The 22,599-nt window shown below is 44.8% G+C and overlaps 1 protein-coding gene across 2 annotated transcripts in view; it reads left to right on the plus strand.

The window, feature by feature from the left end:
- The window catches only part of COL5A1 (collagen type V alpha 1 chain), a 171,547-nt gene that overhangs the window by 107,387 nt on the left and 41,561 nt on the right, over positions 1-22,599 (plus strand). For both annotated transcript variants that reach the window (XM_026062162.1, XM_026062163.1), the window contains exons 19-31: positions 600-653; positions 2,466-2,510; positions 5,397-5,450; positions 6,862-6,906; positions 7,594-7,647; positions 8,278-8,322; positions 9,626-9,679; positions 12,020-12,064; positions 14,420-14,473; positions 18,184-18,228; positions 19,436-19,489; positions 21,730-21,837; positions 22,442-22,495. In XM_026062162.1, coding sequence (XP_025917947.1) covers positions 600-653; positions 2,466-2,510; positions 5,397-5,450; positions 6,862-6,906; positions 7,594-7,647; positions 8,278-8,322; positions 9,626-9,679; positions 12,020-12,064; positions 14,420-14,473; positions 18,184-18,228; positions 19,436-19,489; positions 21,730-21,837; positions 22,442-22,495 — 711 coding nt within the window. The remainder of the gene's footprint in view (positions 1-599; positions 654-2,465; positions 2,511-5,396; positions 5,451-6,861; positions 6,907-7,593; positions 7,648-8,277; positions 8,323-9,625; positions 9,680-12,019; positions 12,065-14,419; positions 14,474-18,183; positions 18,229-19,435; positions 19,490-21,729; positions 21,838-22,441; positions 22,496-22,599) is intronic.

Here is a 22,599-nt window from a genome sequence, read left to right on the forward strand (position 1 = left end):
TTTGGCAGACTCTTCCTGCCTCCTCTCCCTGAAGATTGCAACCATTACTTTATAAAGCAGGGGAGTGTTTGAACAGCAGAGATTGCATAGTGATTACAAGCTACACAGGAAAGGGAAGATAGTGCCTAAGAGAGATGCTTAATCAGCCAGAAATGGAATAGCATGCTTTGGGTAAAAGTAATAACCGTGTGCAGAGCTGGAGTCCCTCTCCTGAAGGAGGTACAGCATCTGCCAGGTTTCCAGACCCCTAAAGAGGCATCACAAGCAAATCTCATGCTTGTCTCGTGCCCCGATGGAATGGTCTCTGGGGGGAAGCTCTAGCCCCGATGAAGGTGAACCATGCAAGACGTTACCCCGTGCACGAGGGCCATGCACAGCCCTCAGCTGGTGTTGCAGGCTCCACAGCCAGAGAGAGGGCTTGCTGCTTCAGAGGGTATTACGGGGAAACATGACTATATGAGTATCTCCAGTACATGGTGCAGACAGAAAAGTCAAGTCTATCGCTAGGTTTCTCAATGTTATCTGATGTTTTGCGTCGCTGTGTGCGGGAGGAGAGCGAGTTTGGCTTCTCTGAGACTTATTCTGGCTTTCTGTTATAGGGTGAGCCTGGCCCCCATGGACCCCCGGGAGCACCCGGAGAGGATGGCGAGAGGGTAAGTTTGTCTCTGGATTCGGCAGTCCTTTGAATTCATAACTAAATCCTGTAAACAAGAAGCAGATGCAATATCAGCCAGACACGTGGTGTAAAAGGAAGCAAGCAAGCACTGGCACATCATCTAACACAAAATGCAGATAATCCAAAACGGCCGCACCTCATCTGTGCGTCCTGAGGATGCGGCGAGTGGCCACATTGCATGTGGCTGCGGCTCTGTGGTGTTCGAGTAGCTCTGGTAGTGTTTTCTATTTGCATGGGCTAAATCGAGCAAATTTTACCTTGAGCTGAAGGTTGGCCTGGGACAGGGCTCGTTGCATTGATAAAATGGAGAGCTACTGAAGTTTTTGACTCAAAACTTCTTTTTTTTTTCTCCACACGCAAAGATTTTTTAAATTGAAAAGTGGGGGTTTTCCATAATGTTCCATTTTTAACTAGACAAAACTCCAAAACATTTGGGTTTAGTTTTTCCCTTTTTATTACCCTCTTATTTTTTCTTTCTTCTGCAATGGTAAAAGGTAAGTAACAAGGGGGAAAGAGACCAGGGAGATGGGAAGAAAAGTTACAACTGGAACGTGTTCTTTAAAGATTTTTTGGTCATAAAACTGTTTTTGTTAAACAAGTGAGAAAAATGTTTATCATCTAGTTTTGCAGACTATCACTCCTTGTTTTCTAAGATACAGCAAAGTGTAGTAAGACTCAGGGAATAGAAATTCCAGACAGACATGGGAATCAAAGATTAAATTGCTCAATTCTCCTTTAACACTGTTTAGTCAATAATTGGAAGGCCTTTAGCAAAGCACAAACTAAGTGATTACAGGGCTAGAAGGGCTGGTTTAAGAGGAAAGATTGAAAATGCTGAATACATAGCTCCGAGAAATGTGTGGTTTAATCGGAGGACTGAGTATGGATTTCCCAGGCTTTCATCCCCCTCCGCAATGTTCTTTTTCCACCTCTGGCTATTTGTTTCCTCTGTAAAGCACAGATAATAACACCTTCCTCACGACAAAATTGTGAGGACTAATTAGTTGTGGATGTAAAATGCTTTGAAGATGAAAAGCCCCAAGACATATCTTTCAATGGTACAATGAGTTTGCGGAGAAATTTAATCCTTAGGAGAAAGAAACCGTTTAAGGGGTGTGGAGAGAGAAACTCAGAGGGCATGATGGGGAATAAGAGAATGAATTTTATCAGCAGAAGAGGAGGATTTACGAGGGCTGACTGCTAGGACTGATTTCCTAAGAGGGAGCATCCCAGGCTGTGATGCGATGTCCCTGGGGCAGCCTCATGTTTTAGATGGTTTAAAAGTGACTTGGAAGAAGCACCGTCTAATACTCCCTGGGGCCCAGTGATGCATCAGCAGGTGATGGGAGTGGAGGGGCTAAGAATTACCCTCTGATGCCTCTAGTTGATCGGAGGAGCCAGTAGGTTAATTTGGCTAAACCAGATTCCCAGGATGGTGTTACTGTGCTGGCTTCCCATTCAGTTAGTATTAAATTTGGAGATTAGTGACTCGTGCGCATTGAATTGTTCCTACAATATCTTGCCTATTAGCAAAATCCATCTTTATAAGCATCAACATAAATTATGAAGTATCCTTACAGCATTTCTAATCCTCAGTAAATTCTGCACGCGCAGTATTAGTCTCAAGGCTTACGTTGTCTTCCTTATGCATGGCTACCCTTTTATTACTCCAGGGAAGCTGGTTTTCTGTGTGATTATTATTTAACAAGAATGAAACACCTGTGATGTGACTGAAATATAATGGGTTTACTCTTTTGCTGCTTCTCTCTCCACTTTTGCTACCATACAGGGAGATGATGGAGAAGTTGGACCTAGAGGACTGCCTGGAGAACCTGTAAGTATCTCCTACCTTGGCTTGATGTATAGCAACACTGCTTTAGTCAAGGTCTTGATAAGCTACTGGTGTTTAAGAGGTCCCATGGAGCAGCTCTTCTGATGCTAAATAAGCCCCCTGAGCTCCTACAGGGACTGAGCTTTTGTTGCTTGAAGATTCAAGTGAATAGTTTAGAGAACATCTTTTCCTTAACAACGGTTTTGCCTGGTTTTTGCTAAGATGGCTGCCAATGAGGCAATACGCTTTCTGATATTTTTTTTAATGAGCAAAATTGTCATCAATATTGTTTGCTCAGTGGCTAGTGTTTGAAATTTAAACCCCATAACTTTACACGTAAAACTTAGATTGGTCTCACACTTGTCTTCCTGCATGTATCCTTCTTCCTAACATGTTTTTCAGGATTCAGGTAAGTGGGATGGTGTAGAAAGTGTGCATGTTGAGCATATATGAAGTATGGTTTCCGTGAGTGTTCACAGCAAACTCCAGTGAGGAGTGGTTTTGCTGCTGAAGTGCATTGCACTGGTAATGTCAGCAATTAGCTGTGAATCTCACTTACCCACGCACTTAAGCTTTGTGCAGTGTGGATGGTCCTATTTAAATCTCAGGATGAAATCCTAGCAGGATTGAATTCAAGGGGACTTTTGCCATGACTTCAGTGGGGTCAATATTCTATTCACAGTGCATAAAACTTCATAATTCTGCAAATTTATTGATATTTTGGCCTACAACTATATGTATTGCAAACACTGGAGCAGCTAAACGAAGGTTAGCAATGAATCAAATTCCTATGATCAATAAGGCTAAAAGGAGGTGCTGATGTCATTGAACAGAAATCTCTTGAAAAATCCAAGGAAATGTTTTCAGGGAGTAAATGACTGCAAAGAAACAGTTGGGTTGTCAATTTGACTCTGAAAGCTCTTTTTGCACCGAATACCAAGTCTTTTTGACTTTATTGGGAATAATAAACTTTGTTTCTAACAGTCCATAGATTTCTGTGAGTAATACAGTTATAGCTTTGCTAAAATTAACCGCTTGTTGTGTCCAAAATACATTTACTTTGTAATAAAAAGAACGTTAACTATATATCATTACCATCAGCTTTGCTTTTAAAATGTCTTATTTTGTTGTTTTAAGTCCCAGCATGGTGGCCTGAGAGTAATTGATGAGAAATGTTGGACACGCTTTGTATAAGAAAGGGAAGGGTTGGCATTTACAGACTCATTGGAACTGAATTATAGATGAGATGTCTGATTAACTTCTGGAAAAGATTAATCAACCCAGCTATCTCCTTAGCACATGTCTAAGTAATAACTTCTGGGTTATTAACTTCTTAAAAGCATTTATGTGCTCAGGTAATATAGTCACAAAAGAGGAACTTAAATGATGATAATAGATGCAGGAAAGTTTATTTTTATATCAGCAGCACAAGAAAAAATGTCTATGATGCCCAGAGGAAAGGTTTAAATCGCATTACAGGAAACTTTTGGTTATAAATATACATCCCCAAATCTTCATGTTTGCCTTTTTTTTCCGCCCTGGGCCAAAAGTGGGCCTTATCAAATTTAATGGCAACTGAAACTAGTGGTGGGACTTCAGAATTTGTTCCTCTGCACCTTGCTTCATTTTCTGCCAATTCCCATAGCCAGTTTATATAAGAATCAGCCAGAGGAGGTGCTCTGCCGGGGCTCGGCGTGCAAGGCTTTCACCCTCGAAGGATGCGGGTGGCTGGGACAGGCCACCCTGGGATGTATCTGGTTTGTGCTGCAAACATCCTCATTCTTACACTTTTGCGGGATCAGGAACTTTGACTGTTCTATATTTTATCTTACAACATTTCATTTTAATTCCTCTATTTTCTGTGAATCGTAAAAGGAATCTATAATATTTGGGCAAGCAGATAAAACTGCCCATTAATCAAGAATGGTTTTCCTCCATGACAGTGAACGAGCATCATCCCTGTAAATATCTGGAGTGCTACTTCAGTCCCTAATATTGTAATAAAGGGCCTGCCTTTAAAAGCGGAGCTTTCAGATCTGCATCCGAGTGCTCTGACGGGCACGTAAGAATCCTCTCCCTTGCCTTTTCCTACAAACCTATCTGAAGGCTCAAAGGAGAGGAGCTGCCGGGATGTGATTTGCAAAGCTTCCTCAGTAAATCGAAGCATGAGCTGTAGCACTTTCTTGAATTAACGCAATTCTCCTGCCACATCTCTGCTTATTGAATATAATACTCCAATCTTCTCATTTGCCCTGAAGATGATGCTATGTTCAACCTGGGGAGAAAACTAGAAATGGAAAGACAACACCGTGACAGCAGGAGTCTTGGCTAGCTATGGTTTAAGAACCAGATGCCTTTCAAAATATACTTTTTGCTGCAGGCTGCAAACCTTTCCAGCCTTGCCAAGTTGTATAGATTGTCAATGATAAAAAATCTGGAAGGATTTTGAAATGCTAACCCTAATGATCCATTAGTGGTATCGGTTCATTCCTCATAATACTATCTAGCTAGAATGACTTGGCTGCAAAGTACTTTGCATCATTGTGTGCATTATAGGGTAATTCAGGATTATGACTAAATTAGTAAACAAATTTGGTTTAAGTGGGCCTTCCTCCAATCCAAAGAATAAATGTCTGTGTCTATATTATTTATCTTTATAAAAGGCATTTCAAGGATGCGCACACACAGAATTTCTCTTACCAGGTTCTGAAATAAGGAAGCAGCTGTTAGCGCAAACCCAACGCGGTGGTCAGCCCTCCCTGCCTTCATAGGCAGTGAGTGGCGCACAGCGACCGCCGGAGGGACAGGTCCCCATCCCCGTGCACTGCTGTGAGGAGGAACGCGTCCGTAAGCACTGGAAACACTCACCCCCTTTGCTTCCTCCAACAGGGACCCCGAGGACTGCTGGGACCAAAAGGACCACCGGGTCCTCCAGGGCCACCGGTAGGTGTCCGAGCCCCCTCCCTGGGCCTGCTGCCCTCCTCGGCTCTCCTCAGACAGCTAAGCTGAGTTTTCCAGGGAAAACTACCCTGTCCCAGTGAGTTATTCAAAGAGTTAATACAACTGGATAATTTTATATGTTCTATGAAAAGAAGCAGTGTTCAAAAAAAAAAAAATTATAGCTCAAAAGCTGTATTCTCCCCTGTTTTCAGTGGCATCACGTTCATTTGCTGCAGCTCGAGATCTGTCCCACCCGAGTAAAAATTAAAGTCTAGCTGAAAGGGAAGAATGGGAGTTATTAACACAGGGGCTTTGCTATTAGCTTTTGCCTGAGGGCTGTTGAACCTTCAGAGCAGTTTGCTCAGATTTCAGGCGAAAGCCAAGGAAGGAACGTGTAGTTTTTTATTCAGGAACTGTGAAGAGACTGTCACCTTGTCTGCTGTACGCTGCTCGCTGGGGGAAGTGCTGGTGTAAGGGCTCTCTCTGTAGATCATTACAGCTGATGGAGACCCCAGAACTTAAAACCCGAAGCCCAGGCTGCTGCTAGAGCTGAGGGGGGGTCAGCTTTCCAGCGGTGAGGCCCCTCTCCCCTCGCAGGCCAGCTCGTGGGACCTCCTCGCTCCCAGGTCCTCGTCCTGCTGAAACTTAGTGAGGGCTAAGGATCTGCTCCAAACTTGTCTAGTTTGCGCGAGCATGCCATGAAGCCCATATAACTTACCCTGTCCCCAGAGTAAACCAGTAAATGCAGAAGCCTCAACAAGAGATTTCCAGCTGACCTGGGTATGGTGTTATATCCTTAACGAAGATGCTCAGGGAGTGTATGAACCTGACTGTTTTTCTTGGTCCCCAGGTACAAGCTGCATTTTGTTTGCAGACGGAAGGGGGAGTATTTTGGGGGGACACAGTATGTTTTCTTTTTGAGGAAACCTCAGCCAGCCATGGGGACTCTGCTTCATCTGTAATGCCATTAAAAACAACCTGGGTCAGATCCTTGTTTTGGCATCAGTCAGTGCAGCCCCATTGGCTTCACCCCCTGTCTCACTGAACAAAATGTTTAATTTCTGAGCGAGATCTTTTGTCCAGTTGTTCCTTTTCATTTGCTACGACAAGCCTGTTCACTGTCGGAAGCAATCAGACTGCAGTACTTAGCCAGGATTTGCATGTTCTGGCGCTGATTCTTCTTTGCGGGCAGGTTAAACTAGTGGGGAGAACTCCAAAATGACTTTTTAAAGTATAAACCTGCATTGGATTCTTTGAGTTGGCTGCTTTACCAAGCACCTTGAGAAAATTGTTCCATTTCCATTCCATCCAAAGCGTCTCCTGATGTTTTGTTATTTTTATTGCAATTTCCCTGCTTTTGTGGTGCAAAATAGTCACATATTTTCATAATGCTACTTTTTAAACCCTTTTTCAGGGTGTGGCTGGTATGGATGGACAAACTGGTCCCAAGGGGAATGTGGTAAGTTTTCACTGCTAATTTTACAGAGAGTCCAGATATATAGAGAGCGTATGTAAAATGTAAAATGTACTCTTCTAAATTAGATTTGCTAATTGCTTTTAAGTCTAGATTCATATCAGAGCCTGTGAAAACCATGGAGAGTGTCTTCCTACTGTAAATGGATGTTAATTTATTATAATTTCTGATGGAAGTGCACATTATTTCCCCATGAAGATCAAACATTTTCATCAAGATGTGTGTTGTTTTAATGAATATCAAAATATAGTAATTTAAAGAAAAAAAAAAAAATCTTTATATGCCTCATACTTTGTGCTAATAGGATGAAATGGACTCCCTGCAGAAGAGCCAGTGCAAAGCCAGGTAGCGTTAAAGCCCTGCTCAGCTCTTCTGGGCTGCATGTCCATGTGTAGAAGTGAGTGTGAGCTGAAATAACTTCACCCCTCTATATAACACTGCGTAGAGAAGTTAGAAAGCTGTTTCCCCTTCCCAGGAGCACTCAGCGACACTGCCCGTGGGCAGTGCATTAGAGAGGGCTTCGTGATGCTGCGAGAGGTCTTGTGGAGAGGGAAGGGCTCCTTTCGGAGCCGGTGTCCTGGCCGTTAGCGCGTGCTGATGCCCGAGGAGGTTGTTAGCACCATCTCTGCTCTAGACTTTCCTGCTTTCAGCTCTTTTCTTGTTTTCTGACAGGGTCCTCAAGGTGAGCCAGGTCCCCCAGGACAACAGGGTAATCCAGGTGCTCAGGTAAGATGAAGATTCCTCTATGATTGATGGGAAAAAGGGATTCGATACTAATTTTGAACAAGCTTTGCTCCCCCGTGGAGAAGGGAGCAGCAGTAAGGAGATTTGCCAGGAACTGGCTTGATTATGTGCAACAGGCTCGAAATCTCACATGCTTTACACATGAAATCAATCCCAGTTTTAGATCCCCCTTGGTTCTCACCTGGCTCTTGCTGCCATAATCCAATGCAAAATCCCAGTCCAAGCACTGAGCCCCATCTTGTGGCTCATGTCTAATTTTTAGCATCCCACGATCCAGTTGCTTTGGAGCCAGATGGGTAATACAGATGTCCGTGTGTCATTGTCAGCCTTCTGCAGGACTCTGAGCAAGTCTTGTTCTTCAGGCTGTCTCCATTCCCCATCTTGGAGATGAACATGGCTGCCCACTGCTAAGAAGTGCAGCTCTCCAGATGAGGCATTGCCATACAAAAATGAAATTTTATTGTCTCTCTCAAGACATTTTGAGAATGAATGGAGCTGGGGAAATCCCAAGCCATTGCAAGCACTAGAACGATGCTTAGCTGAGGCATTGCCAAAATGCATTTGGAATGAATAACTTGTTCCTTAATGACTCTAGCTTTTTTCTATTCACAGGGTCTTCCAGGTCCACAAGGCCCAATCGGTCCCCCAGGAGAGAAAGTACGTTAAAACGCTGCAGCTCTGACTTAAAACAACTGTTGTCATTAGTATGCATTTGCTACTTCAGCTGCTCCTTTGCCCCATATGTAACATCTGTTTGCAGCCGTGTCTATGAAAGTCTAATGTGTCTCATTCCAGACAGACGAGAGTCAAGGAAACACAGTTTACCTCTAATTCATAATATTTGCATTCATTTCCCATTTTAAGAGAAACATTTTGAAGGCAGCCCATGGTAAAACACTAGGAGAGGACTGAAAATTGTCTCGTTCTGTGGGCTAAATGCCTGTAAGTCTGAATGGGATGGTAATGGGAAGAGCCTGTGGATTTGGATCACTTAACTGAGACCTCCTCCCTCTGCATCCTCCCAGCTCCCAACCTGTGCCAGCTTTCACTGATTTTCCATTGCTGTTTACACGGGATAACTGCTGTCCTCGGTTCCACCCAGGCAGCAGTGTGACCATCAGGGTTTAAACAAGGGCAATGTTTTTGCCTACTGAGCTGACAGAGCGGTAATTCGCCGAGTGTGTTTGTACAGCTCCCATTGACTAGGGATATATCATGTGTACCAACATGCGTACAGGGAGAATTCCCCTGCTTGTGTTGGCAGCGTGCAGTATAATGACATTATCGATCAGCAGCTATCCAAGAGAAGAGCAAACAGAATGCATTAGCAATTCTAACGGATAAAGGGCTCTCGGATTTCAATGCTGAGTCACACACTTGCAGCGGTAGTGGCACTCCTTGACAGTGTGAGAAATCAGGGATTTGCTTAATTAAAAGGGTAATCACTTAACAGCGTTAAAGCAGCAAGACACAGTCAATGGGGGCAGCTCCACTCTGCTAGTTTTGCTTCCTTTGCCAGTTAATCTTTCTGCCATTTGTCACTAAAGAATAGGCATTTTTTGGTCCAGTGAGCCCCATGCTTTGGTATCTTCCAGCTTGAACTTATGCAAATGCACAGCGCAGTGCCCTGTTCAGCAGGGCAGCAGCTTGCTCCCAGCCTTGGGATCCATTTGCTTTTGCAGCCTCATGCCCAGGCTTTTCTTGTTGAGCTCTCGTGGCTATTTTGTGTCTGTCTCAGTGAGGTCCCAGCACTAACCCTTGCAGCCTCCCAGGCTGCTAGAACGACACTGTTCACAGAAATAATCAGGTTCCCTGCAAGTCACTGCAACTTTTCCAAAAGACCCACCTCTCTGCAGCATCATGACTAGGAAAAGCCAGAACTGTGTCTGAAGTGTCCCCTTCCTCTGACGCTCTGGGGGGCTCTCACTATTGCTGCTGTTGATTTTCTGTTTGTTTCTAGGGGCCGCTGGGCAAACCTGGTCTTCCTGGCATGCCGGGTGCAGATGGTCCTCCGGTAAGTAGTCTGCTCCTGGGTCTCTGCTTGGCGCAGCTGCTGCAGGCTTGATCCTGCATGGCTGCTGCGCCCATCAGCAAGGTCAGGCCGGCAGAGTCTGCCCACATTTCGGCTATGTTGAAGGGTTTGAATTTGAGAAGCCTTGGCCCTATTCAGAGCTTTGCTATGCATGACATTAGGTACTTCTCATCATCTCTTTGGGCCTCTCTTTCCCCTCCCCCTGTTTCTCTCTCTGTTTTACGTAGGTCGGAAGCTCACCGAGGTAAGGATGGTCTCTTCTGTCTGTGTGTATGCTTGTGCGCATACCGCAGCTCTAACACAGTGGGGTCCTGATCTCACTAAGGGCCTCTGGGCACTGCTGCAGAACGGTGATAAGAACAGGTTGAAATTGCATGCTAATGTATTCTTGCCGCTTCCTCCTAATCCTACTTTAAACATCATTTACTCCTTGCCCTAGAAGTTGGTCTCAAATTTCTGGCCTTTAAAATTGATCTTATTTTTACACACCTCAGAGACACCTGATTATAAGAGCAACAAATGTAAAATAGTTACATTCCCCTAATGTAAGTGCAAAGCATGGCAAAAAAATTACGTTTTCCACCCAGGGATTATCATTCCTATAGAGGACATTTAGAACATTCATAAAATTATTAGCTGAGTCAACAGAGCAGCTAAAGCAAAGCCCAGAACATCTTCAAGGCTGTAGCTTTCAATGTGAAGTTCTTTACGGCAGCCTCCAGGGAACTTCAGTTGCAGAAGATGCCAGATCCGTTTTTATGCAGACTGAAGGTTGGTTGTGTATGACCTGCAAGCTGAGCACAGATAGGCGTGCACAGTCACAGGTCCTTTGTCACTGGTAGCCACATAGTTTGCGGACAGTAGCTTGTCGGTTTGTAAGTATATGGGTTGCTCTTTCTAAGGGCAAAACCCTGCCCATGGTCTCTTTATAGAAATTAGCCTTGGAAGATATCGGAAAATCCCTGAAGGCCAAGCCAACCGAGTCACTCATCAATTTTTGATCTCAGTAACGGTAATGGAGATGGGCATTTTGAAAAGGGTGATGATATAGTGTGCAGTGGATAAGTGTTTTTGAAATGTTGTTGTACTTGCATTTTACCTCCCCTGGAGTGCAGACGGGTATCAGGAGCTGAAGGCAGACACAATTATACGGCCTGTTTTGTGCACTAATGCTGTTGGTGCCATTTAAATTCACAGGTACTGTAGGATGAATTCAGATTGCATTTTCTCCTATGTTTTGAAGGTGTATAAATGACAGGTGTCATTTTCCTTCTTTTAAACTAGAAACTTTTCCTGCTTTATGAAATCTTGCTTGTCTGACCTTCCCTTTATAAAGACTAATCATGGAAAATAGTCTATGATTTTGCTTGTTTAGTTGTTAGAAAGTCATTTGCGTATTGAGGAGAGCTCATATGTAAAGAAACTCTTGAGCACAGAAGTTCTCAGTAGCTGTAGAGTACCTGGATGTGCTCTCATCTCCTTTAAAAAAGGAGGACTGTGAGTGTGCAGGGAGTGCCTTAGCTGAGGGTTTAATGCCTTCATACAAACATTACCAACCAAAAAGTCATATTTTATCCTAGCACCATTTGACTGCTATAGCAGGAAAATCAACACTGAAGACCGCTTCCATGGATTTCCAGTTTCTCACTAATCCTCCCAGCTACATCTGAAGCAATTCACACCTTCATTTTCTATGGTTCGAAATCCCAACAAAAAGCTTCTAAAGGCTGTGGATAAGAATGTGTTGGAAACTCTTGGATGTTGGGTTATTCAGCATCAAATCCCAGGAAGAATGCTGGCAGGCACCCAGCCAGCGTGTAACACAGATGTGGGTTAAGGGAGCTTTTGTCATGAAATTTTGCAACTGACTCTAGGAATTAGCAAATTAATGAGTGGCTCTGACCAATCTGGGCAGCTTGTGACCTTCACAAGTTTGCTAACACAAGGTGTTAATTTTATCTTGGATTCCCATCTGCAAAATTTATATGCTGCTCACTGCTGAACTCGCTGAGGTGTTCTAATTCGTGAATTAATATTTGCAAAATGGTTTCTGCTTCTCTGTTGAGAGGTGGTGAAGAATAAGAAAGTGTGGAATAACAAAGTAGAATAGCACCAAGGACCAAAGTACGGTCCTCTTTCTTTGGGTGAAAGCTTACTCATGCAAGCTGGCTTCAGTGGGGCTACTTGTATCAGTAAGTGCTTCCTGGAGAGTAACTGTTCTCTTGCAAATAAATCATAGCTGGCTGATTGAGCTTGCTGGTTTCTGAAGCATTAGGCACACAATAAACCCATTTCCCTCTTCTGTTTGTCTCTTATTAATAGGGTCATCCTGGCAAAGAAGGTCCTCCTGGAGAGAAGGGGAGTCAGGTAGGTGTCAACAAGCTCCTTATTACTGTTAAGTATCACAAAATAGGAATTAAGAATTTAACATTAGCCTTGAAATTGAAGATACATTCATTGCCACAGAGGCATGAAAGTGCTGCAGTCAGTCCTGAAGAGGAGAGAGAATGTGTCTATTAAGGGAGTTTGCTATTAGCAGCTGGAGCTAATAGTGAAAGAGAGATTTTTCTGTTAAGGCTTATAGTTCTTCCCAAAATAAAATAAATAATACTGTCAAAAAGATGTTTGCCAGCACGAGGACTTCTGCTGGCAGAACTGTGTCGAGTAGTTTCACATTCCTAGCTGACACAGGAATGCTACAAATGCTAAGGCTGGGTGAGAGCACAGACACGCGCTGAGAAGGTTAAGTTAACTGGATGGAGACAAATCTTCCTGGAGCCCAGGGGTGGCTGAGCAGTCAGAAGATAGGTGGCAAGAAGCAAACCCCACTGCAACGATTCTGAAAGCTGAGCCCCAGGTCATCTGTTTGTGTCTCTCTTTTGGTGGTTTTGCTATTCTTTCCTCAATTAGTTCTGCGAGGTGGGGGAAAGAAATATGCAGAAATAGTATGATGTTCTTTCAGTGTTTGTGAGAACCCAGAAAATGCCACCTGGAAGGGTGGCTATTGTAAGACTGGCAGCTTATTTAGCCATCAGATCTTTGTTAACAGTTTCATTCTGAGATGTTTCTAGTGATTCTGCCAGAGGGTTTTCTCTGTGGTGCTTTGGTTACAGGAGGAGTGAGGGGGCAGTTACGATTTTTCCAATGATGCTGCAGTTGCCCCAGAAATCTAGCAAAACATCATTACTTTTCCCTGCTTTCCTGGCAAGCAGCACTGAATAGCTCAACTGACATGAGAACCGAGACTGTGAAGGAAAGCGTTCTCTTAATCAGACACAAATAAATATCCTTCATGGCCCAGGGGACTGCAGAAAATTACTTTTTTTGTATTTGTGGTCTTTTTTCTTCTCCCCCACCCCAGTCGAAGTCCCTCTTTAACAATATATTTGAGAATATTGCTTGAGGCTAGAGTCCTTGAATTATACGGTCGTCAGTCTGTCTGGGAGATTTACCATCTGCATTCCCGCTGTGTCCCATTCAGTTGAAAAACATTACATTTGTCAAAAGTCTTTTATTAGAGCACAGTCCGGTTTGATTGAAGTTCACTCTTGCCTTGCTTGGGTACTGTATAATGCAGGAAATGATGGCTGCAGCCTTGATTGGGGCCATTTGTCCGGCTGGCATCATGCAAGGCCAGGAATTCAAATGTTCACGTCTGTAGAATATTAAAAGCCAATAAGCAGTTGTGCAGGCGCTCCCTGCGTTGGGAGACATTTAGCAAACGTCAGGGAGTCGGCAGGTGTCAGGGTAAAAGTCCAGATCCAGACCATAACTTTCTCCATGAGTTATTACTTGAGCAATTATGATCTCAGAGCAGTGTTTATGCTGCTAGATTTGTTCCAATTGACACTAGCATGAGGTCTGAGACTCCAGCGGACCACAAGAAGTATAGATCCGTCAGCTCCGTCTGGCTGTCAGACTGGAAAAAATTGTCCAGCTCAGTCTGAAAGAAATGGAAGAGTATTTACTTAGTTCGCTAACTGAGCAAAATAAAACCCAACCAAATTCAATGAAGAAGGTGATTTATCTGCAGAGTCATAAGACAGCATGACAGCAAGGGGACTGGGTAGTTACAGAGACTTTGCAGGGCAGGTATCTGGCACTAAGTCCAGCACTGCTAGTGGTGCCAGTGATGATTCATAGCTTTTGGTTGCCAGAAAGGAGCTTTATGAGTGTCTCCTCTCCTCCCCCCCCCATAACTGAGGCCAGAGGACATCACCCAGAGGCTTGTGCCTCAAGCTGTGGCTCCTGTTTGTGATCATCGTCATAAGCCCTTGTATTGCACCCGAACAGGGCTGCTGTGTTACTGTCAAACCCAGAACTGTTTGGGAAGGGTGGGGAAAGCAGATGAACATGTTCTTCCTTTCTCAGAGAACTTGTGTTGGTTTTTTTTGTTTTTTTTTTTAATACAAAACACAAGTCATAGGTCTTATTTATAAATCCCCTTTCTAACAAGTTGTTGCTCTGTTGTTTGGCTGTCTTGTCTCTTCCTGCTTTCCTGTTGTATAGATCTTTGCGTTTTGCTCAGACGACTGCGCCTCGTCTAAGCAACACTCCTGTAGCTCTCTGTATGTTTTGACCCATTTTCAGACGGCCGCTTCCATTTCTGCCTGGTTTGAAGCAGACATTGCTGGGATATTGGTTCCCTGCACATTCTCCTTATTGCTGCACCTTCATATTGATTTAATGTGTTTTTCTTTTTGATGTTTTTTTTAATCCCAGGGTCCATCAGGTCCTCAGGGCCCCATTGGTTACCCAGGACCACGTGGAGTCAAGGTAAGAAGGAAGTAAAGACACTGTCCCCCTCATTGCTTGTTTGACTCGAGTTCTCCAGGTTGTGCTGGAGAGGAATGGGATCTGTTAGGTCTTTTCAAACAAACCTAAAGAAGGGGACCCCACCTTCGTGCCCTGGCGAAAAGTGTGTTGCGTGCTCTGGTTCTGTGGCTGTAGAAATGATGAGAGGGTGACAGGAGAGTGCGGTTTGAGGGGATAATCCAGAGTCCCCATCGCTGAGTGCATTACCTGCCACTTAGAAGTGGGTCGTGGGGAAACCTGTGGAGATGCCAGTCATGTCTGAAGGAAACAGCAACGGTTGTGGTAAATCTAGATGTTTTTACCTGAAAAAAGAAGTATTACTAGTAGGAATATAAATGCCCTACAGGAGTGCTTACAGCCACCTCCGTGACTTTACTCCATGATCTTTACTGCTTGATCAAGTCTCAGTCTCACGTCTTCTCACAGGCCATGAAGATTATAAGTCCCCTGCTCTCCAATAACACCTTGTAGCCTCATTCAGCACTTTGGAGAGATTTCTCTTTAATTCTTTGTGAGTATGGCTCAGTCCCATTCCAATCATTTTCAGTTTACAGTCAAAGTAAATCTCAGCCAGAATGTGAAGACTTTAACAAGCCCGTTAATGAAACAAAATAGCCTATTACTAAAACAAAGCAAGCTTTTCATGCTCCTGATCCAAAATCTTGTTATACGAAGCTTGTGCGTCTCAGCAATGTGTTTTCTCACTAGATTGAATTTCTCTTCTCTGGCTTGCTGCTGCTGTCTGCAGTACTTACACGCTGATAAGAAGGCGGGGGTATTTTTTCCCCACTCTGTTATGGCTATTACGTTCCGTCAGGGTATATTAGTTCAGCTGCGCTTGCATCCTGCATCCCAAAGGTCCAGTGAATCTGCAGGGACCTGTGCTAGTGGATACAAACACAGACTGAGGACTACGGGTGAAATTAAGCCCTCCTAAATCCCTTGTATATTTTTTCAATAGCAAAAACCCATTTGCTGTTCTGCTTCAGAATTTAAGCTAGATGTATTTAACCAAAGCAAGCTTTCATCTCATTTCTTGCAACATTGCAGATCGAGATGCAGTGGTCCATTGGGGAATGGTTTGCTGTTGTGTTTACTGCTAAAGTAGAACTGTTCCACATTATAGTGATCTACAGAAAGTGTGTCATGCACCAAATCCATAGCTTTTACAAAAAAGGTTTTGTTTCCTACAAGCAGTATTCTAGTAAGTGAATGAATCTCCAGTTCTGAGAAAAATGTGTCTCTTTGGACTTGCAGCTATAAATAATTTTTAGATCTTGCCTCGCTTATCAGAATCCTGTCCTGCTGCAAAAATTTTTGATGTACTTTTAATTATACTTTTTCTCTATTTGCCAAAGGGAGGAAAAAAAAAAAGTTAAAATATCTGGAGCAAAATATTACTCCTTTAAAAAACAACAACAAAAAAAACCAACTTATTGCAAGAGTTGCTTTGCCTCCAGAAGTGATTCTGCCCTGAGGTTGGTGGCTAGCTTCAGTGACGTTCAGCGTGGTCCTTTGTGTATAGCCCCTGCCATCTGTAGGGCAATTCATGCACCTAAGGCAGAACTTGACTGTTCAGCATTTTCCTAATTCCCAGCAGCATTTGGAGCCCACAGCCCCCACAAGCAGCAGCAGGCAACCAGGTCTTAGATCTCACGGTGCATTAGTGCTGACTCTGTTGCATACTGACAGTCTGCAGCCTCCTGAGAGTGGCCAAGCTAGCCTCTTGATGTAGCCTCTTGATGTGCCAAGCAAGACTCACTTCACTGACTCTGGTTCTGTTAGGCCTGGCCTGTGCGAGACCCCTTGTTTTGGTCAGACTTCACATTTGTACAAACACCTCCAGGATCTTTTCAGATGGTGGCCTTGCTCCAGGCACATTTATCTGGTGGATGAATTTTTTAAACTCATCTTCTCTCTTTTCAGTTTTATTCAGCATCTCCTTGTTTAGTTTATAACCAGGTAAAATTCAGCAGGGGGTAGAAATCCTGGTGTGGCACATGGTTTGTAAGCTGTGGTAGCTCAGGAGACAGGTCTCCCCCAGGCAGGTGGTTCATTAAGCAGTGACTGCAGCTTCTCCACCAGCAGCCCTGGGGAAGCCCTGGTCCTTCTCTCAGAGAGAAATGCTGGCCCAGATGGAGCCCAGTTTGATCCTGTTTGGCAGCTTCCTCTCTTCCAGTTCTTCTAGGCAGTCTTTCTGTGTTGCTTCCCTGCTTTCTCCTCTGCATTGGAAGTGTGAAATTCCTCTTTGTTCCCCCACTGGAGAACCAGTAGTTCAGGAAATGGGGAGTGACCTGCATTAATGCAATTAGTTATCGTTGTGCTGCATAAATAAGCGACAGTTTTGCTCTTGTGCACAGCTTCCCAGTCCAGCTTCTGCCTTAGGTTGACTGCAGTTTTCTCCTCCTGTCTGTCCCCCTGGCTCCCCTCTCGCCCTGAGTCTGCACCAGGGTGCCAGGGTTTTTGGTGTCAGCAGCTTTTCTATTGAACGTAATGGCTTGGGTGCTGAGTGCAGCATAATAACAAACAAGGCGACAAGAAAACTCTGGGGAGGAGGTTAGTGCTAGATAATACTTGACTGCATCTCTCAAATCTTGAGAGTAGCAATATCTTCTGGAGAATTACATCCTCTTTACCTTGTCCATTTACAACTAACCATCTCAGCCACTGGGAGCTGATTAAGCAGCAGTGTGCTTTGTAGTATCGCCATGTCGTGTCGCTCCGGACAGAGGTAACCGCAGGTTACAGGTAATGCTGCCTTGGATTCCAGTTTTCTGAAGACTTGCTCTGGTTTTGAGCCCGCAGGGTTGAGCTGAGTTTTGGCTGAAGAGGGTCATTAACAGGCTTTTGCCATGAGAGGGCTCTGGGCAGGCTGCTGCTGCTGTGAGGACTTCTTCTGCAGGCAGGTGTCTGTGGCAGCTGGGCGAGTGGGCCAGGATCTGCATGGGGCTGCCCGGCCTTGCAAGGCAGGGGAAAGCTGAATGGGTGCTTCAAAAGCAGCCTTAAATGTATTTACTTGCACTGCAGGTGGTCCAGCTCCATCCCATCAGGCAGGAGAAAAGAAATCCAGGTCTTGTCGTTGACCTGAGGAGCTCCCAGATTTCCCCAGACAGCAGAACTCATAAAAATAAAACAACAACAAAAAAACAGTGCATGTACAGAGGCGAGAACTGTGGTAAAAGGAGCCAAGCTTAACCTTTGTGGGTGTTACAGCAGCGCTGCTGACCGCTGCAGACTGGCACGGAAACCTCTGGATATGTGCTCCATGTTTTTAAAATGAATTCACTTCCCAAGTGTCTGTGTACAACTTTTGCACTGGTTTTCTGTTAATACTCAAGTGAGCTCAACATGCGGGCAAGGCATTTGTGGAAATGTTTTTGGAAAGTACATGCAGAAAACACACTTTTCATCATGAGTTTTATGCCTGGAAATTTGATTCCACAAATTATGCTGGGAATGGGCAGAGACCACCAACCCCACCTGCCCAATCAAGTCAGCAGAAGTTTTTGAGTATCGGACACTCGCTGACAAACCAAAAGCCCCCATTCAGCAGCTGATGTTTGATTAGCAATACCTTTAGGAACGTAACTTGTACAGATGTCATTGTCAACATAGCAGGAAGCAAAAAGCTTACATGTACCCTTGTAATATCTCTTTTTATCTCCTGCAAGGGAGCAGATGGTGTTCGTGGACTGAAAGGTACCAAAGGTGAAAAGGTGAGTTAACACTATATGTTTGACTTGGCTTTCTACAGGCTCTGAGCATTTTTGCAGGCTAGTCCTGCAGGATGGCCGCTTGAGAAATTTTCTCATGCGTGGGGTGTGCTCTCTTAGATGAGCACTTGGGCTGAGAGTCCTGGGGACTGGTCACCTCTATTTATTTTTGGAGCAGGCACAGGATGGATACCTGCCATGATGTTCTGCTAGCACATCTCGGCTCTGACCTGGGAGTAATTGAGTCTCAGTGGCCTGCTCAGGTTTTGGTCGGTTTGCTGAGACCAGCCGTTGCTAATAGCTCAGAGTCCAGCTTCGTGGCAATTTCCTCCTGACAGAATTTGCAGCTTTAGTGTTCTGGGCATGCTTCCACAGAGATGAAGGGTTTGTGTGGTGTGTTACAGCTGGATAAGAGCAAGCGGATTTGGACCTGTGAAGTACAGCATATGGAATATGCTACCCAGCCCAGTCAATAGAGCAGCTTGTGAAATCTAAGTCAGTAAGAAAGTTGACACAGTCTATATGTGCATATATCAAAGATGGGGTTGTTTTTTCCTAGAGGAAGAGTGGGAGATGGAGAAAATTCTTGCCCTTTTCCAGTCCTAAAGAAATCCATATTCTTTCATTCTTACCCCATAACAACTTGGCAGCAAAGCTGGCGGTTTTAGCTAGGGAATCCTGGCAGTGACCTTCCAGACTCCAAAGGTGTTTCTGGGAACTATGTCTTCATTGTCTATGAGGGATTTGCTGTAGGATGAAATACATTATTGATTTAAGCTCTGCAATTAAGCCTTCTTGGCTGAAAGAAATATTGCCACTGTCTTAGAGGTTGCCTAGAAGTATGGTGTAAAACATTCTGATGAAAATAAAGCCAGTTGTACTTCAGAAATAATTGGTCCCCAATCCTGGCAAGGTGTTGTTATTCACATCGAGCCAGATTTGTGATGTTGACTTGCAGCCAGCGAGGGATGTGAGGGAATACATACTTGTGATCCCTCTGGGGCCTCGGCTGTTGCAGCCTGGCTGTGCAGCATGAGGATGTTATTCTCACGTTTGAGTATTTGCACGCTTTTTCATGCCTGCTCGTGTATGCCAAAGACCTCCCCATGTAGGGACCATACAGTGAGGCCAGAGAAGCCCCCTTTTTTTTTTTTTTTTTTTCTCCCTTTAATCTATACAACTTGTCTGTTTTTCTCTCTCTGTTATTTAGGGTGAAGATGGTTTCCCTGGCTTCAAAGGTGATATGGGCATCAAGGGAGACCGGGTAAGAGTCTGATGACTGATGCGATCTTGTACTGATTATAACCGTAGCAGTCAGGAGAAAGGTGAGGACAACAGTCCAGCAGAAGTGCGGTTGCTCCCAGCTGTATTTGAGGGCTGCAGGTGTGGCAAAAGTGGGGCTGAGAGGCAGGAGCAGGCTCCCACCTGGAGATGTTTGGGAACCACTGTAGAAAGGTGTGCGTGGCCAGAGAGAGGCAGGGCAGCTGCGGCTGGACCCCGGGGCTGGCTGAACTGTGCTGCGGCCGGGGTGGTGCTTGGGGAAGAGCAGGGAAAGAGAAGAGCCTGCAGCAACCCAGCAGGAGGCTGACCCTAGCAGGGAGAGAAAAGCATTTGCAAGGCTTTCACCGGCTGAGCCACGAGGCATAGATTCCTCATGATGCAGTGCAGCTCCTAGTAAGGATGTGAAAATACTCGAGAGGCATATGCTGGTTTCTCCAACCCATAGACCCATCCAAATGGTTTTTCTTCCCCCAGTCCTGGGAGTGAATAGAAGCAAAATCCTGCAGCTGCACGGTCCTTGCTTTGCCTTTCAAACTCTTGCATTTCCTTGGGAATAACGCCTAGGGAGAATAGCAAGTTAGATTCTTCTCTGAGTCCTGGTACATCCAATCTCTAGGAGCAGGAGTTTCATGTTCACATGAAGCAAAAGAGTTGTTCCCTAAATTTTCTAGTCCTTCTTTGAAGGTAAAATAAATCTGAGTAATAATAGAGGGCCCTGTTTTGCTGCTTTGACTGCTGAGAATCCTACAAGATCCAGCTGTATCATTTATTTCCAGTATCTCTTTTCTTCATAATATTGCATCTAGGGTCTGGTAGGTCTCTTTATTTGCAGAGCCTAATGTGCTTCTGTACCATCAATGCCAAGTATAAAGTTACCAGAAACACACTTTAATAGAAACCCGAGTAATGCTAAGAAAACTGCCAGGAGTGCAGTTTTATTGTAGACTCATATCTTTATCAGCAGGGCACTCTGCCTGGTCTCGAAAGCTTTTAAAGTCATTGGAACAAAGAGACCACCAGAAAACTGAAATAATGCTTCGATGCGGGCACGTGACTTCGCAGCATGTCTGTTCATCCCGAGCGCCCAGCCTGTTCTCGTCCCCTCTCTCTGAATGATTGTGTTGCTTGCGGCTTGGTGTCTCACCCCTGAGTATTCAGTCTGGAGCCCAACCCATCATTCCCACTGATCAAGAGAGCCCGACAGTCATTCATTCCGGTGTTTAAAGCAAAAATGAATGCCTTGTGTGAAGGCTTGTGAAGTATAAATCAAATTCTCCATTTCTCATGGTATTTAAATGTATAATTGAACAGTTCCCTTGTTCATACTCTATATGCCACCTTGGAGCTGTCCTAGGCTGACCCCGGAAAGCTTCCCCAATCCCCCGCTCCTTTTCAAGGAAGAAATCGGGCTGCGGTGACCAAGGGCAGCATCTCAGGGAGGCAGCTTTTGTCCTTGCTAAATGCAGAAAGGCATAAGCTGTTTCAAACAAAGCTCATAATTCCTGCTTCCCACCAACAAGCTCTTTGTATTTTATGATGATATATATACTGAGCTATGAAAGGACAAGGGGTACTTGAGAGCCTTGCAGATAAATCTGAGGCCATCCAGCACCCTGTGAGTGAGAAGAGGGCTGCCTGTGTTCGCAGCGTAGAAACATCTCTCCTTACCCTGCATGACAAAACGACAACTGTTGTTTTGTGTTCTGGAGCCTGCAGTGTCGTAACAATTCATGTTAATAGCTCAATTCTATCCGCTCTCAGATTTCTTAATGATTTTTCAGCACAAAAGCCTGAGCCCTATCTTTAGTCTCAAGCTGCCCAGTTCAGCCCTCAATTAAACACTTCTCAGGGTTTGCTTGCACATAAAACTGATTTGGGAAGCAGGAAGTGGGTAAAGGGGTGCAGTGCAATCAGAGCTAATGAAGGCTGTTTTGGTGGAGATGGGATAATTGGGGCATAGGAAAAGACGGCTGTTCTTGGAGATAACAGCCAGGCTGTGAGAATGAAAGCTTAGTGCTGTAATAACAGTCTGCAATTTATTCAATGCCAATCTCATCTGAGCCACTTGATAAAGACCTACTTTCTCTAAGAGTTGTATTAGCAACTCCAGGGATTATCTGAATAGAGCCAAGCATGCACTGCTGTCTCTGGCTCTTTTGCACGATGGTAGATGCAAGGTCCCAGATAGGCCTTCTTCATCCGTGACTATCTTGTGATTAACAGGGTGAAATTGGTCCTCCTGGCCCAAGAGGTGAGGATGGTCCTGAAGGCCCCAAAGGTCGCTCTGGTCCCAATGGAGATCCCGGTCCTCTTGGTCCTGCTGGAGAAAAGGTGAGTCTTTAGGATGGAGTAGCCCAGTTCTGTTTTACAGCAAAACCTGTTTCTCCTTGGACAGTCTCGGGTGTGTGGCCAGGGCAGTGTCCAGTGTGCAGAAGCCAGGGATCAGTTTTAGGGCAGAAGGCTGAAGGGGAGCTGGGGGTGCTCTGTGTGAAGGCTGGTGTGAACTGTTCAGATGAAAAGACCGGAGGAGATGGTCATGTTGCAGTGGAGTGACCCGAGTGTATTCAGACGTTGGTCTCTTCAAGGTTTTCTGCTTGCGTGTACTGTCTTGAAAGAAAAAGACCAAGGGAAAAGAAATGGAAAAATTACAAGTATCAGGGACTAGTCTAATTTCTACATGCATTGAGTTGAGAAAAACCTGATGGCAAAAAACTACCATGCTCCCCAGCAATGCTCGTTCTGGGCCAAGCCCGCAGAGCTTCCAGGGAGAGAAAAGAATGACCGCGATGCCCCCGTCAGCTTTATTTCACCCATGTAATATCTGGCCTGCTCTCAGCTTCTCTGCACCTGGCCTCTTCCCTTTTTCCCGGTGCAAATTTGAAGCTGCTCACAAGGCACCTTTCCCTCTGCTAACGTGCTTTTGTTTGTGTTACAGGGAAAGCTCGGCGTTCCAGGATTACCAGGTTACCCTGGAAGACAAGGCCCAAAGGTAAGTCTAGCACGCACACCCCCAGAGAGGTGTGGTGTGTGCAGACGAGACCATCGGATGCTGTCTGAGCCCTGCTTGTAGTGTTGTGCAGAGGGCTCAGTCCT

Source organism: Apteryx rowi, unplaced genomic scaffold (assembly GCF_003343035.1).
Source record: "Apteryx rowi isolate R43461 unplaced genomic scaffold, aptRow1 scaffold_19, whole genome shotgun sequence".
NCBI lineage: Eukaryota > Metazoa > Chordata > Aves > Apterygiformes > Apterygidae > Apteryx > Apteryx rowi.